General features: G+C 42.4%; 1 protein-coding gene across 3 annotated transcripts in view; it reads left to right on the top strand.

The window, feature by feature from the left end:
• ARHGEF28 (Rho guanine nucleotide exchange factor 28) overlaps positions 1-15,105 on the top strand; it is a 344,574-nt gene that overhangs the window by 169,370 nt on the left and 160,099 nt on the right. For all 3 annotated transcript variants that reach the window (XM_018065570.1, XM_018065568.1, XM_018065569.1), the window contains one exon: positions 1,963-2,032. In XM_018065570.1, the coding sequence (XP_017921059.1) occupies positions 1,963-2,032 (70 nt within the window). The remainder of the gene's footprint in view (positions 1-1,962; positions 2,033-15,105) is intronic.

The raw sequence follows: 15,105 nt of genomic DNA, 5'->3' as shown, positions 1-15,105 counted from the left end.
GCTATAGACACTGACTTGCTTTGAGAGACTCATTTGTTCTTGAGGCAGCTTCCGGGTCTGGGTTCAGGCATTGCTCAGTTATCTGCAGCCTTCTAGCCTGACGACAATAAAACCTGCTGCAGAAACTGGAGTTTGCTCTACAGGATACAAGACCTGTACAGGTGATGTTGATCCCATTCAGAAGCAATCCTTGTTCTGAGTTGTAACAGATTCATGTTATTACGTGATATTATAGCTGACACTGGTAGACTGATCATTTGTAATAAATATTAAATCCTGAAAATGACAGGTTTGTGTTAAATATCCGAAGTGTAAAGGTAGTTATTAGGAAATTAAGTATTAGGCAAAATATTAGCTATATCTTTAATCATGTTTTTGTTCTTTCCACATAACAACGCTTTTTGTGTTAATCAAATACTGATAATTTAATTTTAGAACTTGGCTAAAATTAATGTATAAGATGGCTGGGAGCTATAAATGTTCCGAAGTTGTATCCAAAATTACAGGAATAAAAATTAAGTTTTAATTACAAAAGAAGTATTTCCTTATTTTGTAATAAGAAACCAGCATTGCCTGATGTCATTTTTGCATAGACTTGCCAGTTGCCTTTGAGACTAGGGTTTGGGGGTTAAGGCTGACCCCCAGGTAAACACATGGAGTCAGGGGCCGTCTTTGGCCTTGAACCTGTGTGGTCAGTCCCCTTTTAACCCCAGGTACTCATCCTGTGAGGCTCCCCTGCTGGCCCAGATGGTAAGGAATCTGCCTGCAATGCTGGAGACCTGGGTTCAGCTGGGAGGATCCCCTGAAGGAGGGAGTGGCCATCCCCTCCAGTACTTCTGCCTGGATAATCTTGTGGACCGAGGAGCCTGGCGGGCTACGTTCCGTGGGGTTGCAAACAGCAGGCCACGGTTTTGCAAGTACCGCTTTCCCTCATCCTGCTATTTCCTTAGTGCCTCCCCAGACATACCTGCTCTGGCCCATCCATTCATTCCATCATGGGCCCTAAAAGAGTGAGTACGGTGTCCTGGGAGTCAGGCTAGGGACAGGTAATAGCCACAGAGGCCAGGTGCCTGGGGACTGCTTGTTCCCTGCCTCTTTGTGATTTAGTCAATTATGTCTGTTTTCCTGTTCTTTTTGCTCTGGCTGCGGGATGCTCTGACACAGTCATGAATAAGCACTTGCTGCGCTGAGCTGAAAAGCATGCCCAGGGCAGAGGGTGGGGAGGTGGTTTAGGGGTCTCTGTTGGTTGGAGGGTTTCCAGCCCCAGTTCGCCCGTGTATTTGTTTTGGAACATGTGCTGTTGCAGGCTTGGATAGGTTTTGACACATCAACACATAATTCTGTCTCTTCACATTTTCGTTGACTGTGTGGAATCCGTTTGAAAAGGAAGTACAGAGGGCTGTCAGGGTAACCTCATTCTATCTACAGCTCATGACCCAGTCTTGGCCAGGAACAGCCTGATCCTGCCTGTGCCAACACGCAACCCTTGGCTTATGCTCATCCCCGGTGCTCCATGTATCACAGTGGTCCTCTCTGTATTAGTGTTTGCCCCTGCTCTTCAGGCCCCTGATCCCTGTGTCTTAGGGTTATGGATGGGAGTCTAGGCAGGCAGGTGCATAAAACAGCAGCCTTTCTTATCGATTTCAAGCTTTACTCTTCTCTGTCCCCCTTTTGGTTCGTGTCTCATGCTCCTGAGAACCTTCTGGTGTTGCGATCAGGAGAAGCAGTGAGAACCACTAGCGGAGACAGTTTTGGCCCTTGTCTTTCGGGTTCCTTCCACCATCTCTTGTGTCATGCAGGCTGCTGTTTCATGTTCCCCGACACCCCATCTGCCCCCACCTCCCCTGGCTTTGCCTCTGGCTGTTTCACCTCTCAGATCCTCAATTGTGATCTGCATCTCTTGCTGCATATCTGAAGCCTCAAACGGCTTTCAAGTGATTTTTTTTTCCCTGCCTTTCTTAGGCTCTGGAAGACCAAGAAGCCACGTCAGAGAAACCAGATATGCCCTCCAGCGCTGCAGAAACTGAAGAAGGTATGCATGCTCCTTCCCCACCTGGGGAACTCAGAAAGTGCTTAGCATTCTCTAGTGAATTGGGAGTTGAAGTGTGTGGAGAAGGAGAGCAGGGGCCGATGGACTCAGAGGCAAGAGTAGGGTGCTCTGGGGCAGCAGGGCCCAGAGTTCCTCCAGCAGCACTGATCCAAGGTACTGTGTGTTTCCACTTTTTATTCAGTTAGCATTTACTGGTTTCCTCCCACAGTTCTTGGGGACCTCTCCTGACATGCAGAGGGCTTTCCTCTCATTACCAAGGTCAGGCTGTTCCATTCAGCCCTCCGTCACTCTCCTGTTCTCCAGCTCGTTCCACCTCTGTGGAGCCTCTGCTCTATGCTGGGCAAGTGGGTCCCAGAGGATGGAGGTTGTGAGGTCCTAGAGGATGGAGGTTGGAGGATCAGGGTGTCCTGATTGTCGTGGGGTCTGGGGAGCTCCGCTGCTGTGAGAGGTGAGTGCTGAGGGGTGCTGAGTGTCTTCAGGGTCCAGGCGGCCCCACCCAACCCAGGCTGTCCTGCACAGTGGTTCACATCGCTGATGACGCTTCAGAGGCTAAATGTCCAAATCTGCTCGAGGTGGGTGTCCACAGCAAGAGGTGTGTGTTTGAAAATGCATCCTCACTACCCTGTTCCACATCATAATGGGGAGTCGTGTTGATGGCACACTTGCATGTAACATCCAGCTTGTTTGTAGACTATGATACTTTCTTGTTTTCTCCAACTTGGCATCTTACTAGGGCATGTGATCTCTACTTCAGTTTAGGTTCTTTCTTTCCCCTTTAACACACACAAGTAGATCTAATCTGTTGGCAAGTCCTAGTGACAAATCCAGTTTTAAAAAAATCTCTTTTTTAAGTTATGAAAGTATGATAACCCATTTACAGGAGACTTGGAACATACAGAATAAGGTTATGTATGGTTCCATTATATATTACAATTGTTTTATAAGTAGATAAATTGAGATTTTTAGTTGGTGTTTTAATATCAAACTCTCAAAAATTAATAGAATGACTATACAGAGAAGTAGAAGGCTATAGTAGACCCGAAAAACACTATGAACCAATTCAACATAATTAGTAGGATACAAATTCTATTCAAATTCCTGGAGACTGTAAACTCAGAGACACTGGAACATATCCAAGGATGTAAAATGAGGTGCAAAAGTTTCATGGTCTAGAGGTATTGAAATAATACAGAGTCTCTTCTCTTATCACTGTGGAATTATGTTGGAAATCAACATCAAAAGATATCTGAAAATAATCCACATATTTTCAAGTGCAGTGTGACATTTACGAAGAGATCTTTGACTTAGCCGTTGAAAGACTCAATAAAGTTAGAATGAGAAAAACACAGAAAGTGATTGCAGAGAAAGCATTTAATAGTATCAAAAGAGAAATTAATATTGAAGATACTTTAAAGAAAATGCCCTGTATTTGGAAATTAAATGTTCACTTTTAAATGATGGGTGTATCTAAGAACCATAACATGGAACATTGGAAAATATTTGTAATAGAATAAAAATGAAAAGAGAACTTATCAGAATTTGTTGCATGCAGCTGAAGCTGCTCAATGCAGTTAAATACAGTATAGAGTCTTGAATAATGTATGAAAACAAATAGTAGACACTAGCATAAAATTTTCTGAAATTTGAATAATATTTGTACGTTACTTAATAATACTATATCACTTGTTAATTTCCTGGTTTTTTTTTTTTTACAGTGTAGTACTTTTTTATATTCTCAGAATTGGATTAGAAGTTTCAAGCCTTATTCAAACTTTTTAAAAATCACTAAGATAATGAATTTTCTAGACTTTTAGCAGTAATACCAGATGCCAAATACATGGAACTATATCAAAGTTTTGAGTGAATATAAATTAGAAATCTAGCATTCTATTCATACTAAGTCAAACAAGTGGAATCAAAATGTCATAATTTTTCTAGCTAGGCAAAAATTCGTAAATTTTCTAAAATATACATTATATTATGCATACTGTATACACATATGTATCCAAAAGCTTTTCCACTAATTTTGGAAAAGGCTTGAGAAAGAACAACAACAAAAAGAGACAGAAATTGGGGAACGGAATGAAATGAGAGCACTGCATGTGAAACAGAACACGTGAGGCAAACTAGCTAAAAGCGAACGATCGCCACATAGTCCGGCTGCTTTTAAACATGGCTTCTCGTCAGAACGACATCTGGAGCTTTGGAGAAAAATAGCAATACTTAGGCATTTGTATTTTTCAAGAAATTCCAAGGTAATTCTATTACGCATCTGATTTTAAAAAGTGATTACAGGTGTCTGTATTAATGGTAGTTTTAGTGATATAGGATTCTGTTATTTTCTGTTGACCAATCATGATACAATGATATCATGTAATAGTTACCTAGTCACAATAGTAGAAGATGTTTTTGCTATTTTATATTTTTAATATTTAAAAACATTATACTTTTACTATATTTTAAAAAACAGTAAAAGATGGGGTTGACAATTTGGAACTGACATGGAAAAACAAGCTGTCTCGGCACATTATGAGTGCTTCAGGAGTCATAGGCAAATAACACTGAGAGAACTTTGTGGAGTGTGATGGTGGAGGTGACCCCGATGCTGTGATCTAATAGAAGGAAGGGAATTCTAGACAATTGGAATATGTGCAGTACAGAGTCCTGAACCAGATAATGCACTGGGGAAAATGCAGGTCACTTTCTGGCCCTGGAGTTTAGGTACGTGTGTGTGTGAGAGAGAGAGAGATGCCAGGAACATAGGCCTGAAAGGGTGGCAGATCAGCAGGGCTCGTACACAGGTAAGAATCGGAACTCCACCCTGACAGCTCTGGAAACTGTTTTAAGCAAATTAGTTCAGGTTGTTATTTAGGAAGCTCACTCTTCGAGACTGAGGAGAATGGGTTAGAGGGGCCGGGGGCTGCCACACGGAATGCGGAAGAGGGTCTGCGCCAGAGCAGTGTGAGGAGATTGGAGATGGAGGCGGACTGTCCTGAAGGTGTAGGGTGTCAAGTGGGTGTCAGTGGTGAGGGAGAAGGGTGATTCTTCCGTTCCTGGTGTGTCGCCCAGTAGGCTAGGCCTTATAAGAGGCAGGATCATGACAATAAGTACTCAGTTTTAGGTTGAACTTGGTGGGCCCCAGGGTCAGCCATATTAATATACCTGGCTGCTAGTTGGACTGAAATCACTCAATCAATAAGCAAAAGAATTTGGATAGAAACACAAATCCTCTAATGCCAAATAATTAATGTGTATATTTTATAGACCTTATAGACAATGCTTGGATGTCTATACCCTTGGAAGACACGTTAGAAACTGTGTGCACATTCCAGCAGAGGGCAGTATTTAGCTAAAATGAAAACATCCAATTTGTTTTTGTTCATTGTAAAGTCTGCAGGCAACTCAACAGGAAGAACAAAACCTTTTGAGTGTGAGAGCTTGATTTTTTTCCCCCTATTTAAGCCCCCAAAGTAAACTTTCCCTTTGAGATATCATAGAAGATTCTTAATAGATCATGTTTTTCTACTCCTCCTGGGGTATAGGGGGATGTTTTACGTGTGTATCTATAGCTACCATTGATTAAAAGACAATAATAGCTTTAACTTAGAAATATACTTGTTCCCTATTACTGTGATAAATGTTTTTATTATTGTCTCTGAATCAATTATGTTTCCATAATTTCATGATTGTAATTGTTCTCCCAGAATGGTGAGATGTTATTCCAAATGAAATAAATGGGCAAAGAGTCACCTCATTTTCACTATGCTTGGACGAATAAGCTAATTGTTAGTGTGTATTGATCCACCAATTGACTCCATTTTGTCTCTTGACATCGTTGTCCTCATTTGATCTCCTATTCTGGTAGTTCCTAAGGAGCATTGTACAGAACACCAACCTTGGAAAATGCTCTGAAGAATAAGAATTCTTTGTCCACATAAGTAGAGATGCTACACATGAAACCCCTCATTGCAAATTGTGTGTCAATTGCTCAGCTGTGTCTAGCTCTTTGCGATTTTGCAAATCAAGAATGCATTTAATGTTTTGTAGGTTCTAGTAAGTCTTGCAGTCAGGAAACCTGTGTTTCTTATTTAACCCAGCAGTTCTCTGACTTGATCATGGGAGAATTCCCTTTTTCTTCGTTCTCAACATGTTATGAAAATGATCTGTGGAAGGTGCTTTGGGAATGTTACTCTTCATCTCTCCTGATTCTGCCCTTTCTCAAGCTTATTATGTCCTCTCTTTTCCCCACCATGTGGATTCTCTCCATCTCTTAGTATATAATTCTCACACTGAGAAGGGGCTTGGGAGGCATTTTTGAAACTACGCATGGTCATCTTGAATGCTGAGCTCACATAGCCCACAGTACTTTTTAATGTTGTTTGGGAGGCTGTTACCTACCTAGATTGTATGGGGCTGTAAAATACAACCATTGCAATATCACTGACCTCTATATGAATCCATTTTCTTCTATTATTTTGCCATTTTAAAAAGCCCTGTGTAATTGTCTGTCTCAAATTTTATGTGAGTGGTCTTTTACGTTGTTGTTTTCTTACCACAAATTATCTCGCACATTCTCTCTAACAAGGAAATAGGGAGTTGGGCTTGCAACCTGAATGCCAGACACCAAGGGAGAGGGAGAAATTGTCTCCTTCAGGGCCAAGGTGGCAGTTCCAGCCGCCTCAGAGGGGCTTCCCGCTCACTGTCTCGTGCGGAAGGCGGAGGGGCCGGGGGTCCCCATGCAAAAGCCGATCTAGGCAGGCAGACATTCACCCTGCACGCCCACTGACTTACTGTTCAGTGAGCCTCTGCTGAGTGCTCCACTCTGCCAGGCACTGTGCTCATTACTGGTGATGAAGCAGTTACCCAAAAGGACCAAGAGGAAAAAACCTTTGGAGTGTGCTTGCTCTGACTTTCTCTCGCGTCTCTGTGGAGGGACAGGCACTGCTCGAGGTGCTGGGTGTGCTGCTGGGAGCCGAGCCAAGTTTGCACACTCGCAGAGCACACCTCCCCGTGGCCCTGCAGAGGGACACTTTTGGGAGTCAGGAATCACATTGTGGCCACAAGGAGGTGGTAGCAGAGAGAGGCCACGTATCTTGTGTGGGGTGACACAGCCTGCTCGGGCAGTCAGAACTCAGGTGGGCACATTCTTACCCACCATGCTGTAGACACCCGCCACCCTTCTGTCACAGAACATTTACGTGCTTAGACTTTGGACTGCTGCTCTAGAATCCTCTCCAGCTTTTGTACGATGGAAAAGTGCAAAACTGGAATCCTTGCCTAGAAATGAGCTGTTTTCCACATGACTGACCTGTCTGCTATGATGAGAGATTGTGACCCACATGCAGAGACATGTCTTGATGACACACTAGCAATGAGCAGCCTCTGCTCAAAACCTCGGCTCTGCCATGAACTGACTGCTCAACAGGATGCGAGTGACTCCACTGCGTTTCCTTTTGTGGAGAATGGAGTGGGAGTGTCATTTCATACTTCCTTCAAAATACGGTTTAAATGAGAAAATACAGGTGGGGCACCTTGGGATGCTTAGCCAACACTATCTCGAGATGAGCGTGAGTTACAGTGTACGGCTGCGATATCAGGGTGTAGCCTTCATGTCGCAGTGACCAGGTGAGCAGATCTTTCGCTTGAGCGTTCTTTAGACGGGGGTGCAGCTCTTCTCTGTGCTCTGAGTGACGTGGGAAGAGGGTGTTGTGTGGTGGGTTCTCCTTTTTTCTAAAAAGGTTTTATTAAAGTATAGTTGATTTACAATGTTGCGTTTGTTTCAGGCGGACAGTCAAGTGAATTAGTTACACGTGTGCATATGTCCACTCTATCATAGTCTTTCCCCATACAGGCCATTACAGAGTATTGAGTAGAGTTGCTCTGCTATGCGGCATGTTCTTACTAGTCATCTGTTTTATATAGAGTAGTATGTATATGTAGATCCCAGTCTTCCAGTTTATCCCTCCCCTTCTTCCCCCTGGTAGCCATAAGTCTGTTTTCCACGTCTGTAACTCTATTTCTGTTTTGTAGGTAGATTCACTTGTAGATAGACTCATCCTTTTTCCTTTTGTATTTCACATAGGAGCCAAATCATTTGATCGATTATCCTTATTTGAACCTCTCCTGTGAAATATTGTTGGGAAATCCAATAAGAGGTGTTTTATCCATGCAGACTTTCTTTTCCAAGAATTTTCGTTTTAAATACTGTGGCTTCATGTATCTTTTTAGAACTGTTGAATATGGTTCCAGTGTCTTGTCAAGATGCAGATCCTTTAAGCAGGATGGCTGGGGCCCGAGGCGTTCGGGATTTAGGATAGCCCTTACGAAGGCTGTTCTGCAGGGGTGATTACTCAGCTGGGAACACAGCTCTTATTTTAACCCCATTGTGAAGTGTCCATCCAAGGGCTTGATCAGAGTTGTTTACCTTGAAGTCAAGTACTTGGGCATCTGCAAGACAATTACCAATCATACCCAGAGAATGTACTTCGAAACCCCAGGAAGTCACCTGTGTTTCTTTCATTTGACAGAGAGCTCAGCCTTCTCTCTGTTTCTATATCTGACTTTGCCAGTCCACTTTCTTCCCCCTGCCCCCAGAAAAGAATCAGTTTCATCATTATAAGTCCAAGGATTAAAATAAGATACCAAGCTGATATAATGTCCATTTTGTGTATTATTACAATAGTATTTAGTATTTTCTCAGACACACAAAAATTCTCCATCTGACCTCTCCCAGTACATCATAGAATTAAAGAATCCTAGTTTGAGCTGGAAAGAATCTTGGATTTCTCAGAGCTCATCTGAGCACAGCTAATTTTGCCCCCTACGGCTCTAGCTAGGTCAGATTAGCAGGAGTAGGGGGAGGACAAGCATTTACTAAGCATATTAACTGAGGAGTCTGATATGGTTGAAATAAGCTCAAGTTGAAGGTATAATTAAGGAGTTTTTATTCTGTTTTTTTCTTTTTCTGAATTGAACTATAATCCAAGTGTGAAATCTTAGGGACATAACAGTATTCCTAAGAGAAAATTGAATTCTGTTTATGTTGTTGAAAGATGACCTTGCCTCATTTTATTCAAGCAGTTGAGTAAATCAGGAAAACTATGTCCTAACCTCAATTTGCAATACAATGACTTGGAGCTTCTGCTTAGTTGATACTTGCAACCAAATCTGGGGGCTGAGGATACCTTTTTTTTTTAACCTCATGTCTTAGTTTTTGACTGATTGAGATTTTATGGGGCTGGGTGTAGGAGAGAGTACACACTGGAGATGTAAATATATTTATATATATAATTAAAAAATATTAAACATAAAGCTGTCATATTACCCAGTGATGACACTCCTAGATATATACTTAAGAGAAATGAAAACATAGATCTCTTCAAACTTGTACACAAATGTTCAAAGTGGCATTATTCATAACTGCCGAAAAAGTGGAAACAGTCCAAAAAGTCCATCAACTGAGAAGTGGACACACAAAAATGTGATCTATCTATACAAGGGAGACAGATAGTGTTTAGTAGGAAAAAGGGATGAGGTACTGACGCATTATGACATGAAAGGACCTTGACAACATGCTTTGCGAAGGAAGCCAGTTACAAGAGACCACATACTATATAGTTCCACTTATGTGAAATATCCAAAATGGCATCCACTGATGCTTTTGAACTGTGGTGTTGGAGAAGACTCTTGAGAGTCCCTTGGACTGCAAGGAGATCCAACCAGTCCATTCTGAAGGAGATCAGCCCTGGGATTTCTGTGGAAGGAATGATGCTAAAGCTGAAACTCCAGTACTCTGGCCACCTCATGCGAAGAGTTGACTCATTGGAAAAGACTGTGATGCTGGGAGGGATTTGGGGCAGGAGGAGAAGGGGATGACCAAGGATGAGATGGCTGGATGGCATCATGGACTCGATGGACGTGAGTCTGAGTGTTGAACTCCGGGAGTTGGTGATGGACAGGGAGGCCTGGCGTGCTATAGTCCATGGGGTCGCAAAGAGTCGGACATGACTGAGCGACTGAACTGAACTGAACTGAAGACAGAAAGCAGTTAGTGGTTACTGAGGGCTGGGGTGGAAGTGGTGGTGGTTGGGGAGAAATGAGTAGTGAGAGTTAATGGATATGGGGCTTCTTGTTGGGGTGATGAAAATGTTCTAAAACTGGTTGTGGTGAGGACTGCACAACTCTGAGTATATTAAAAATCATTGAATTGTATACTTTAAATGGAGGAGTAGTATGGTATTGAATTATACCTTAAAGCTGTTACGTATATACACATACACACACACACATATACACACACATGTACACATATATGCACACACAAATACAAATATACAATTACAAATATATGTGTATGCGTGGAGAGACTATACTAAGCCATTAATGGTGGCTTTATAGATTGTTTTTCTTAGTCCCTTTCAAGTTTTCTTAATTACTTTTGTGGCTCAAAAAAGTATTACAAATCATTTAAATTAAAAAACCCAGTATGTATTTTTTTAAAAAGGTGTTTTAATTTCTTTCTGAAAGAACGCAGAGTAGAAATAGAAACATTATCACAGAAGATGATGTTTCAGAGTTGTCTGAGGTCTTTTCTCGTCCTGACGTCCTCTCGCTGACTGCTTATCCGGGGCACAGTGGGAACCTGGTTGAGGGTCGAGCTTGGTGCATTGGCAGGCATGTTGGAACTCATGGATCAGCAGGGCTCATGCTGATATTTCTGTGGATACGTCTCTCATTGTTTCTTCTAGCCTATATTTATATGGGGAAGGCCAAATGATAGTTCTTACTCAGTTCAGTTCAGTTGCTCAGTCGTGTCCGACTCTGTGACCCCATGAACTGCAGCACGCCAGGCCTCCCTATTCATCACCAATTCCCGGAGTTCACTCAAAATCACATCCATTGAGTTGGTGATGCCATCCAGCCATCTCATCCTCTGTCGTCCCCTTCTCCTCCTGCCCCCAATCCCTCCCAGCATCAGGGTCTTTTCCGATGAGTCAACTCTTCCCATGAGGTGGCCAAAGTACTGGAGTTTCAGCTTTAGCATCATTCCTTCCAAAGAACACCCAGGACTGATCTCCTTTAGAACAGACTGATTGGATCTCCTTGCAGTCCAAGGGACTTGCAAGAGTCTTCTCCAACACCACAGTTTAAAAGCGTCAGTTCTTCGGCGCTCAGCTTTCTTCCCAGTCCAACTCTCACATCCATACATGACCACTGGAAAAACCATAGCCTTAACTAGATGGACCTTTTTTGGCAAAGTAATGTCTCTGCTTTTCAATATGTTATCTAGGTTGGTCATAACTTTCCTTCCAAGAAGTAAACATCTTTTAATTTCATGGCTATAGTCACCATCTGCAGTGATTTTGGAGCCCCCCAAAATAAAGTCTGACACTGTTTCCACTGTTTCCCCATCTATTTGCCATGAAGTGATGGGACCAGATGCCATGATCTTTGTTTTCTGAATATTGAGCTTTAAGCCAACTTTTTGACTCTCTTTCACTTTCATCAAGAGAGTCTAGTTTTTCTTCACTTTCTGCCATAAGGGTGGTGTCATCTGCATATCTGAGGTTATTGATATTTCTCCTGGCAATCTTGATTCCAGCTTATGCTTCTTCCAGCCCAGTGTTTCTCATGATGTACTCTGCATATAATTTAAATAAACAGGGTGACAATATACAGCCTTGATGTACTCCTTTCCCGATTTGGAGCCAGTCTGTTGTTCCATGTCCAGTTCTGACTGTTGCTTCCTGACCTGCATACAGATTTCTCAGGAGGCAGGTCAGGTGGTCTGGTATTCCCATCTCTTTCAGAATTTTCCACAGTTTGTGGTGATCCACACAGTCAAATGCTTTGACATAGTCAATAAAGCAGAAATAGATGTTTTTCTGGAACTCTCTTGCTTTTTCCATGATCCAGCAGATGTTGGCAGTTTGATCTCTGGTTCCTCTGCCTTTTCTAAAACCAGCTGGAACATCTGAAGTTCACGGTTCATGTATTGCTGAAGCCTGGCTTGGAGAATTTTGAGCATTACTTTACTAGCGTGTGAGATGAGTGTAACTGTGTGGTAGTTTGAGCATTCTTTAGCATTGCCTTTCTTTGGGATTGGAATGAAAACTGACCTTTTCCAGTCCTGTGGCCACTGCTGAGTTTTCCAAATTTACTAGTATTCCTAATAAGAATAAAAGTTATAATTCCTTCAGTGAAAAAGACATAATGGTGATACTGAAACAAAAGGTCAGAGTGTTGTGATAACCTCTGAATTGAGAGTGGTAGACGTCACAGATATTTTCAAATTTTTTCCCTTTGCCATTGTAATTCTCTATATTGTGAGAATTCGTGTTGTGAATGAATCTCACAACATGTTGTGAATCTCTCATTCATGTTGTGAATCAGACATGCACACATGGATAAAACATTGAGGTGATTCATGGAAGTGAAATTATTAGTGAAACTCCAGTGTGTAACTGGGGACGAATGGGTGGCTTGGGCCTTGCGGAGCTGGAGGAGTCGGGGGAAGCCGGGGGAAAGGCATTATCTGTCTCATCAACCTGGCATTTCAGAAGTTGTGACAAAATAATGGTAGTATTAAAAGTGTTGAAAAGCATTGAAATTAGTAATTTTAAAAAGTGAACAACTTTCCCTTCTTTGTCCCTAATGATCTACTCTATCTCATCAGTTATTTGGGGGCATTGGATCCTAGTCAAGAAGAGAAGCATTTGTTCAGCACCTGTAATATGAAAGGCACCCTGCTTGGTCCTTGAGATGCAAGTGTTGGACTTAAATTGATTGGCCCCAACCTTCCTAGTGCTTATAGTCTTTTGGGAGAAGAGGATTCATTCAAAGACTGTGAACTACCCTGTGAGACCCTTGGGCATTGGTGGGGCAGGAGAGCAAGCTGAGAGCGTGCCCCTTGTTTTCCTTTGTGCTTTTGACGCTGCTCTGCATGTCTAACCCAGCTGGGGACTTGATTGTAGAGAGCTGAACCTGAGCTGGAAGGGAAGCTGCAGTAGTTGTCTAGCTGCTTCTGATCCAGGTTCTTTTTGCTTCTTCCTGGGGGAGGAGTCAGACGGCACAGCAAATTGTAGTTGAAGAATGCTGAGCAGCCTGTAGTTTTGACGTAGCTTTCTCTTTGTTTAAGTCTAACCTCTGTGGTCCCATTTCTCAAAAGGAGACAGTATGGTTTGTGCACAGAATTGAGATCTATTAGGCTAATCTGTTTCTTAACAAGACATTGATATTAATCTTACAGCTACTCCATCCTGTGTTGAAAACCCTGTTTGCTGGTGCAGTGTCCCTGGTGAACATGAATATTAGAGATTACTTCTTATTCTATTATAGTTTGGCAATAAAGAACATGTTTATGATGTTTGGTAAGTCTGATTTAGGAGGGGGTGATCTTTACTTCTGGGTGGGCCTTGAAGGCAAGATTAATAGGCCTTTGAAACAGAATAGCTGGGGTTTACTGATATCATTATCCGCTGAAGGTTGCTATAGCAATGAATAGTTTGATTGCACTCTGCAATTGGTGGTGCAACGGCTGAGTGTAAAAGGATCCTAGGCATTTAGTGGAAACTCTGCTGGAGCAATTAAACTCCGGTGGAAGGAGTGCCAAATTCTTTAAAACCTCTAAGATGTAGTTCTGTATCATCCTAGATTAATCAAAGATCCATTATTGTCACAAGTATTTTTAATGATTTTGAGATAAAGGCTTTATAGCTTTGAAAGTTCTTAAAATGATGAAGTATACGTTTTATGAAGACATCTGTTTTAACATAGTTTGTACTATTTGCTTGAATATTGCACAGCATTGATTTAGACTGTAAGGAAAATGTAGGCTGGCTGTATATGAAGATTAGCTTTTTGGGAGGGGGGCAGGGAGATGGAATCCAAGCATATCACCGGGATGGACTCTGAACAGATTACTGGGTGAACACATCCTTTGTTGTTGCAGGTGGATTGCCTGACAGAGATTTCTTCATCAGCAACCCTGAATAAAATGTGTATTCTTCTTCTGCCATAGGTGCAGAATTCTTTCGAGATGCAGAATTCTTATCATTTAAGAGTACGTGGTCTAAAATGGCTCTAAAGTAATAGCCAGTGACGGGCAATAAAAATGTCTGTGGCTCTCTTGCTGTGAGTGCACACGTGTCTGTTGAAACTTCAGTTCTAGTTTCCCTTCTTTTTTTTTTAACATGTTGGTGGGTGCTCACTGAATTTTTAGAGTTTGGCTATGTATAATTCAAAACAGAAGACTTGCTGTGCTCTCATATGGTAAACACTATAGTGGAAGCTTCACATCAGTTTTCCGCATCTGTACAGTAGGACGAAAACTTTCTCCTAACGTAGTGTTTTGGACTTTGGTGCTTAAACAGCAGGCTTTTGAAGGGTGAAGTTGTCTCATTTTGACGTTCCCATCAGGGGCCCTGTTCTGCAGATGGTACTCTGCTGCCACCTGGAGGCCTTACTTGGGATGTGCATGTAAAGGTGGGTTGGGATGCTGGACAACAAAAGCTGGACGACAAAAGGCTGGGCATCAGTTACTGTCTTGTCCTTAGTCCCTGTTGAGGTCAGTGGTCATGACTACATAAAATTGAAGCTATTGTCCTTTCATTTTTCATCACAGAGGCTAATATACAGTATGAATTCAAGAGCAATATATTCTGTGTGTGTGTGTGTGTGTGTTAGTCCCTCAGTTGTGTCCAACTCTTTGTGATCCCATAGACTGTAGCCCACCAGGTTCCTCTATCCATGGGGATTCTCCAGCCAAGAATACTGAAGTGGGTTTCCATGCCCTCCTTCAGGGCATCTTCCCAACCCAGGGATCAAACCCAGGTCTCCTGCATTGCAGGTGGATTCTTTACTGTCTGAGCCACCAAGGAAGCCCAAGAATACTGGCGTAGGTAGCCTGCCCCTTCTCCAGGGAATCTTCCTGACCCAGGAATTGAACCAGGGTCTCCTGCATTGCAGGCAAATTCTTTACCAGCTGAACTACCAGGGAAGCCCCAGTATACTGTGAAAAGTGAAAGTGAAAGTTGCTCAGTTGTGTCCGACTGTTT

This window comes from Capra hircus, chromosome 20 (assembly GCF_001704415.2).
Source record: "Capra hircus breed San Clemente chromosome 20, ASM170441v1, whole genome shotgun sequence".
Lineage (NCBI taxonomy): Eukaryota > Metazoa > Chordata > Mammalia > Artiodactyla > Bovidae > Capra > Capra hircus.
This window is presented reverse-complemented; position numbering and strand designations above follow the sequence as displayed.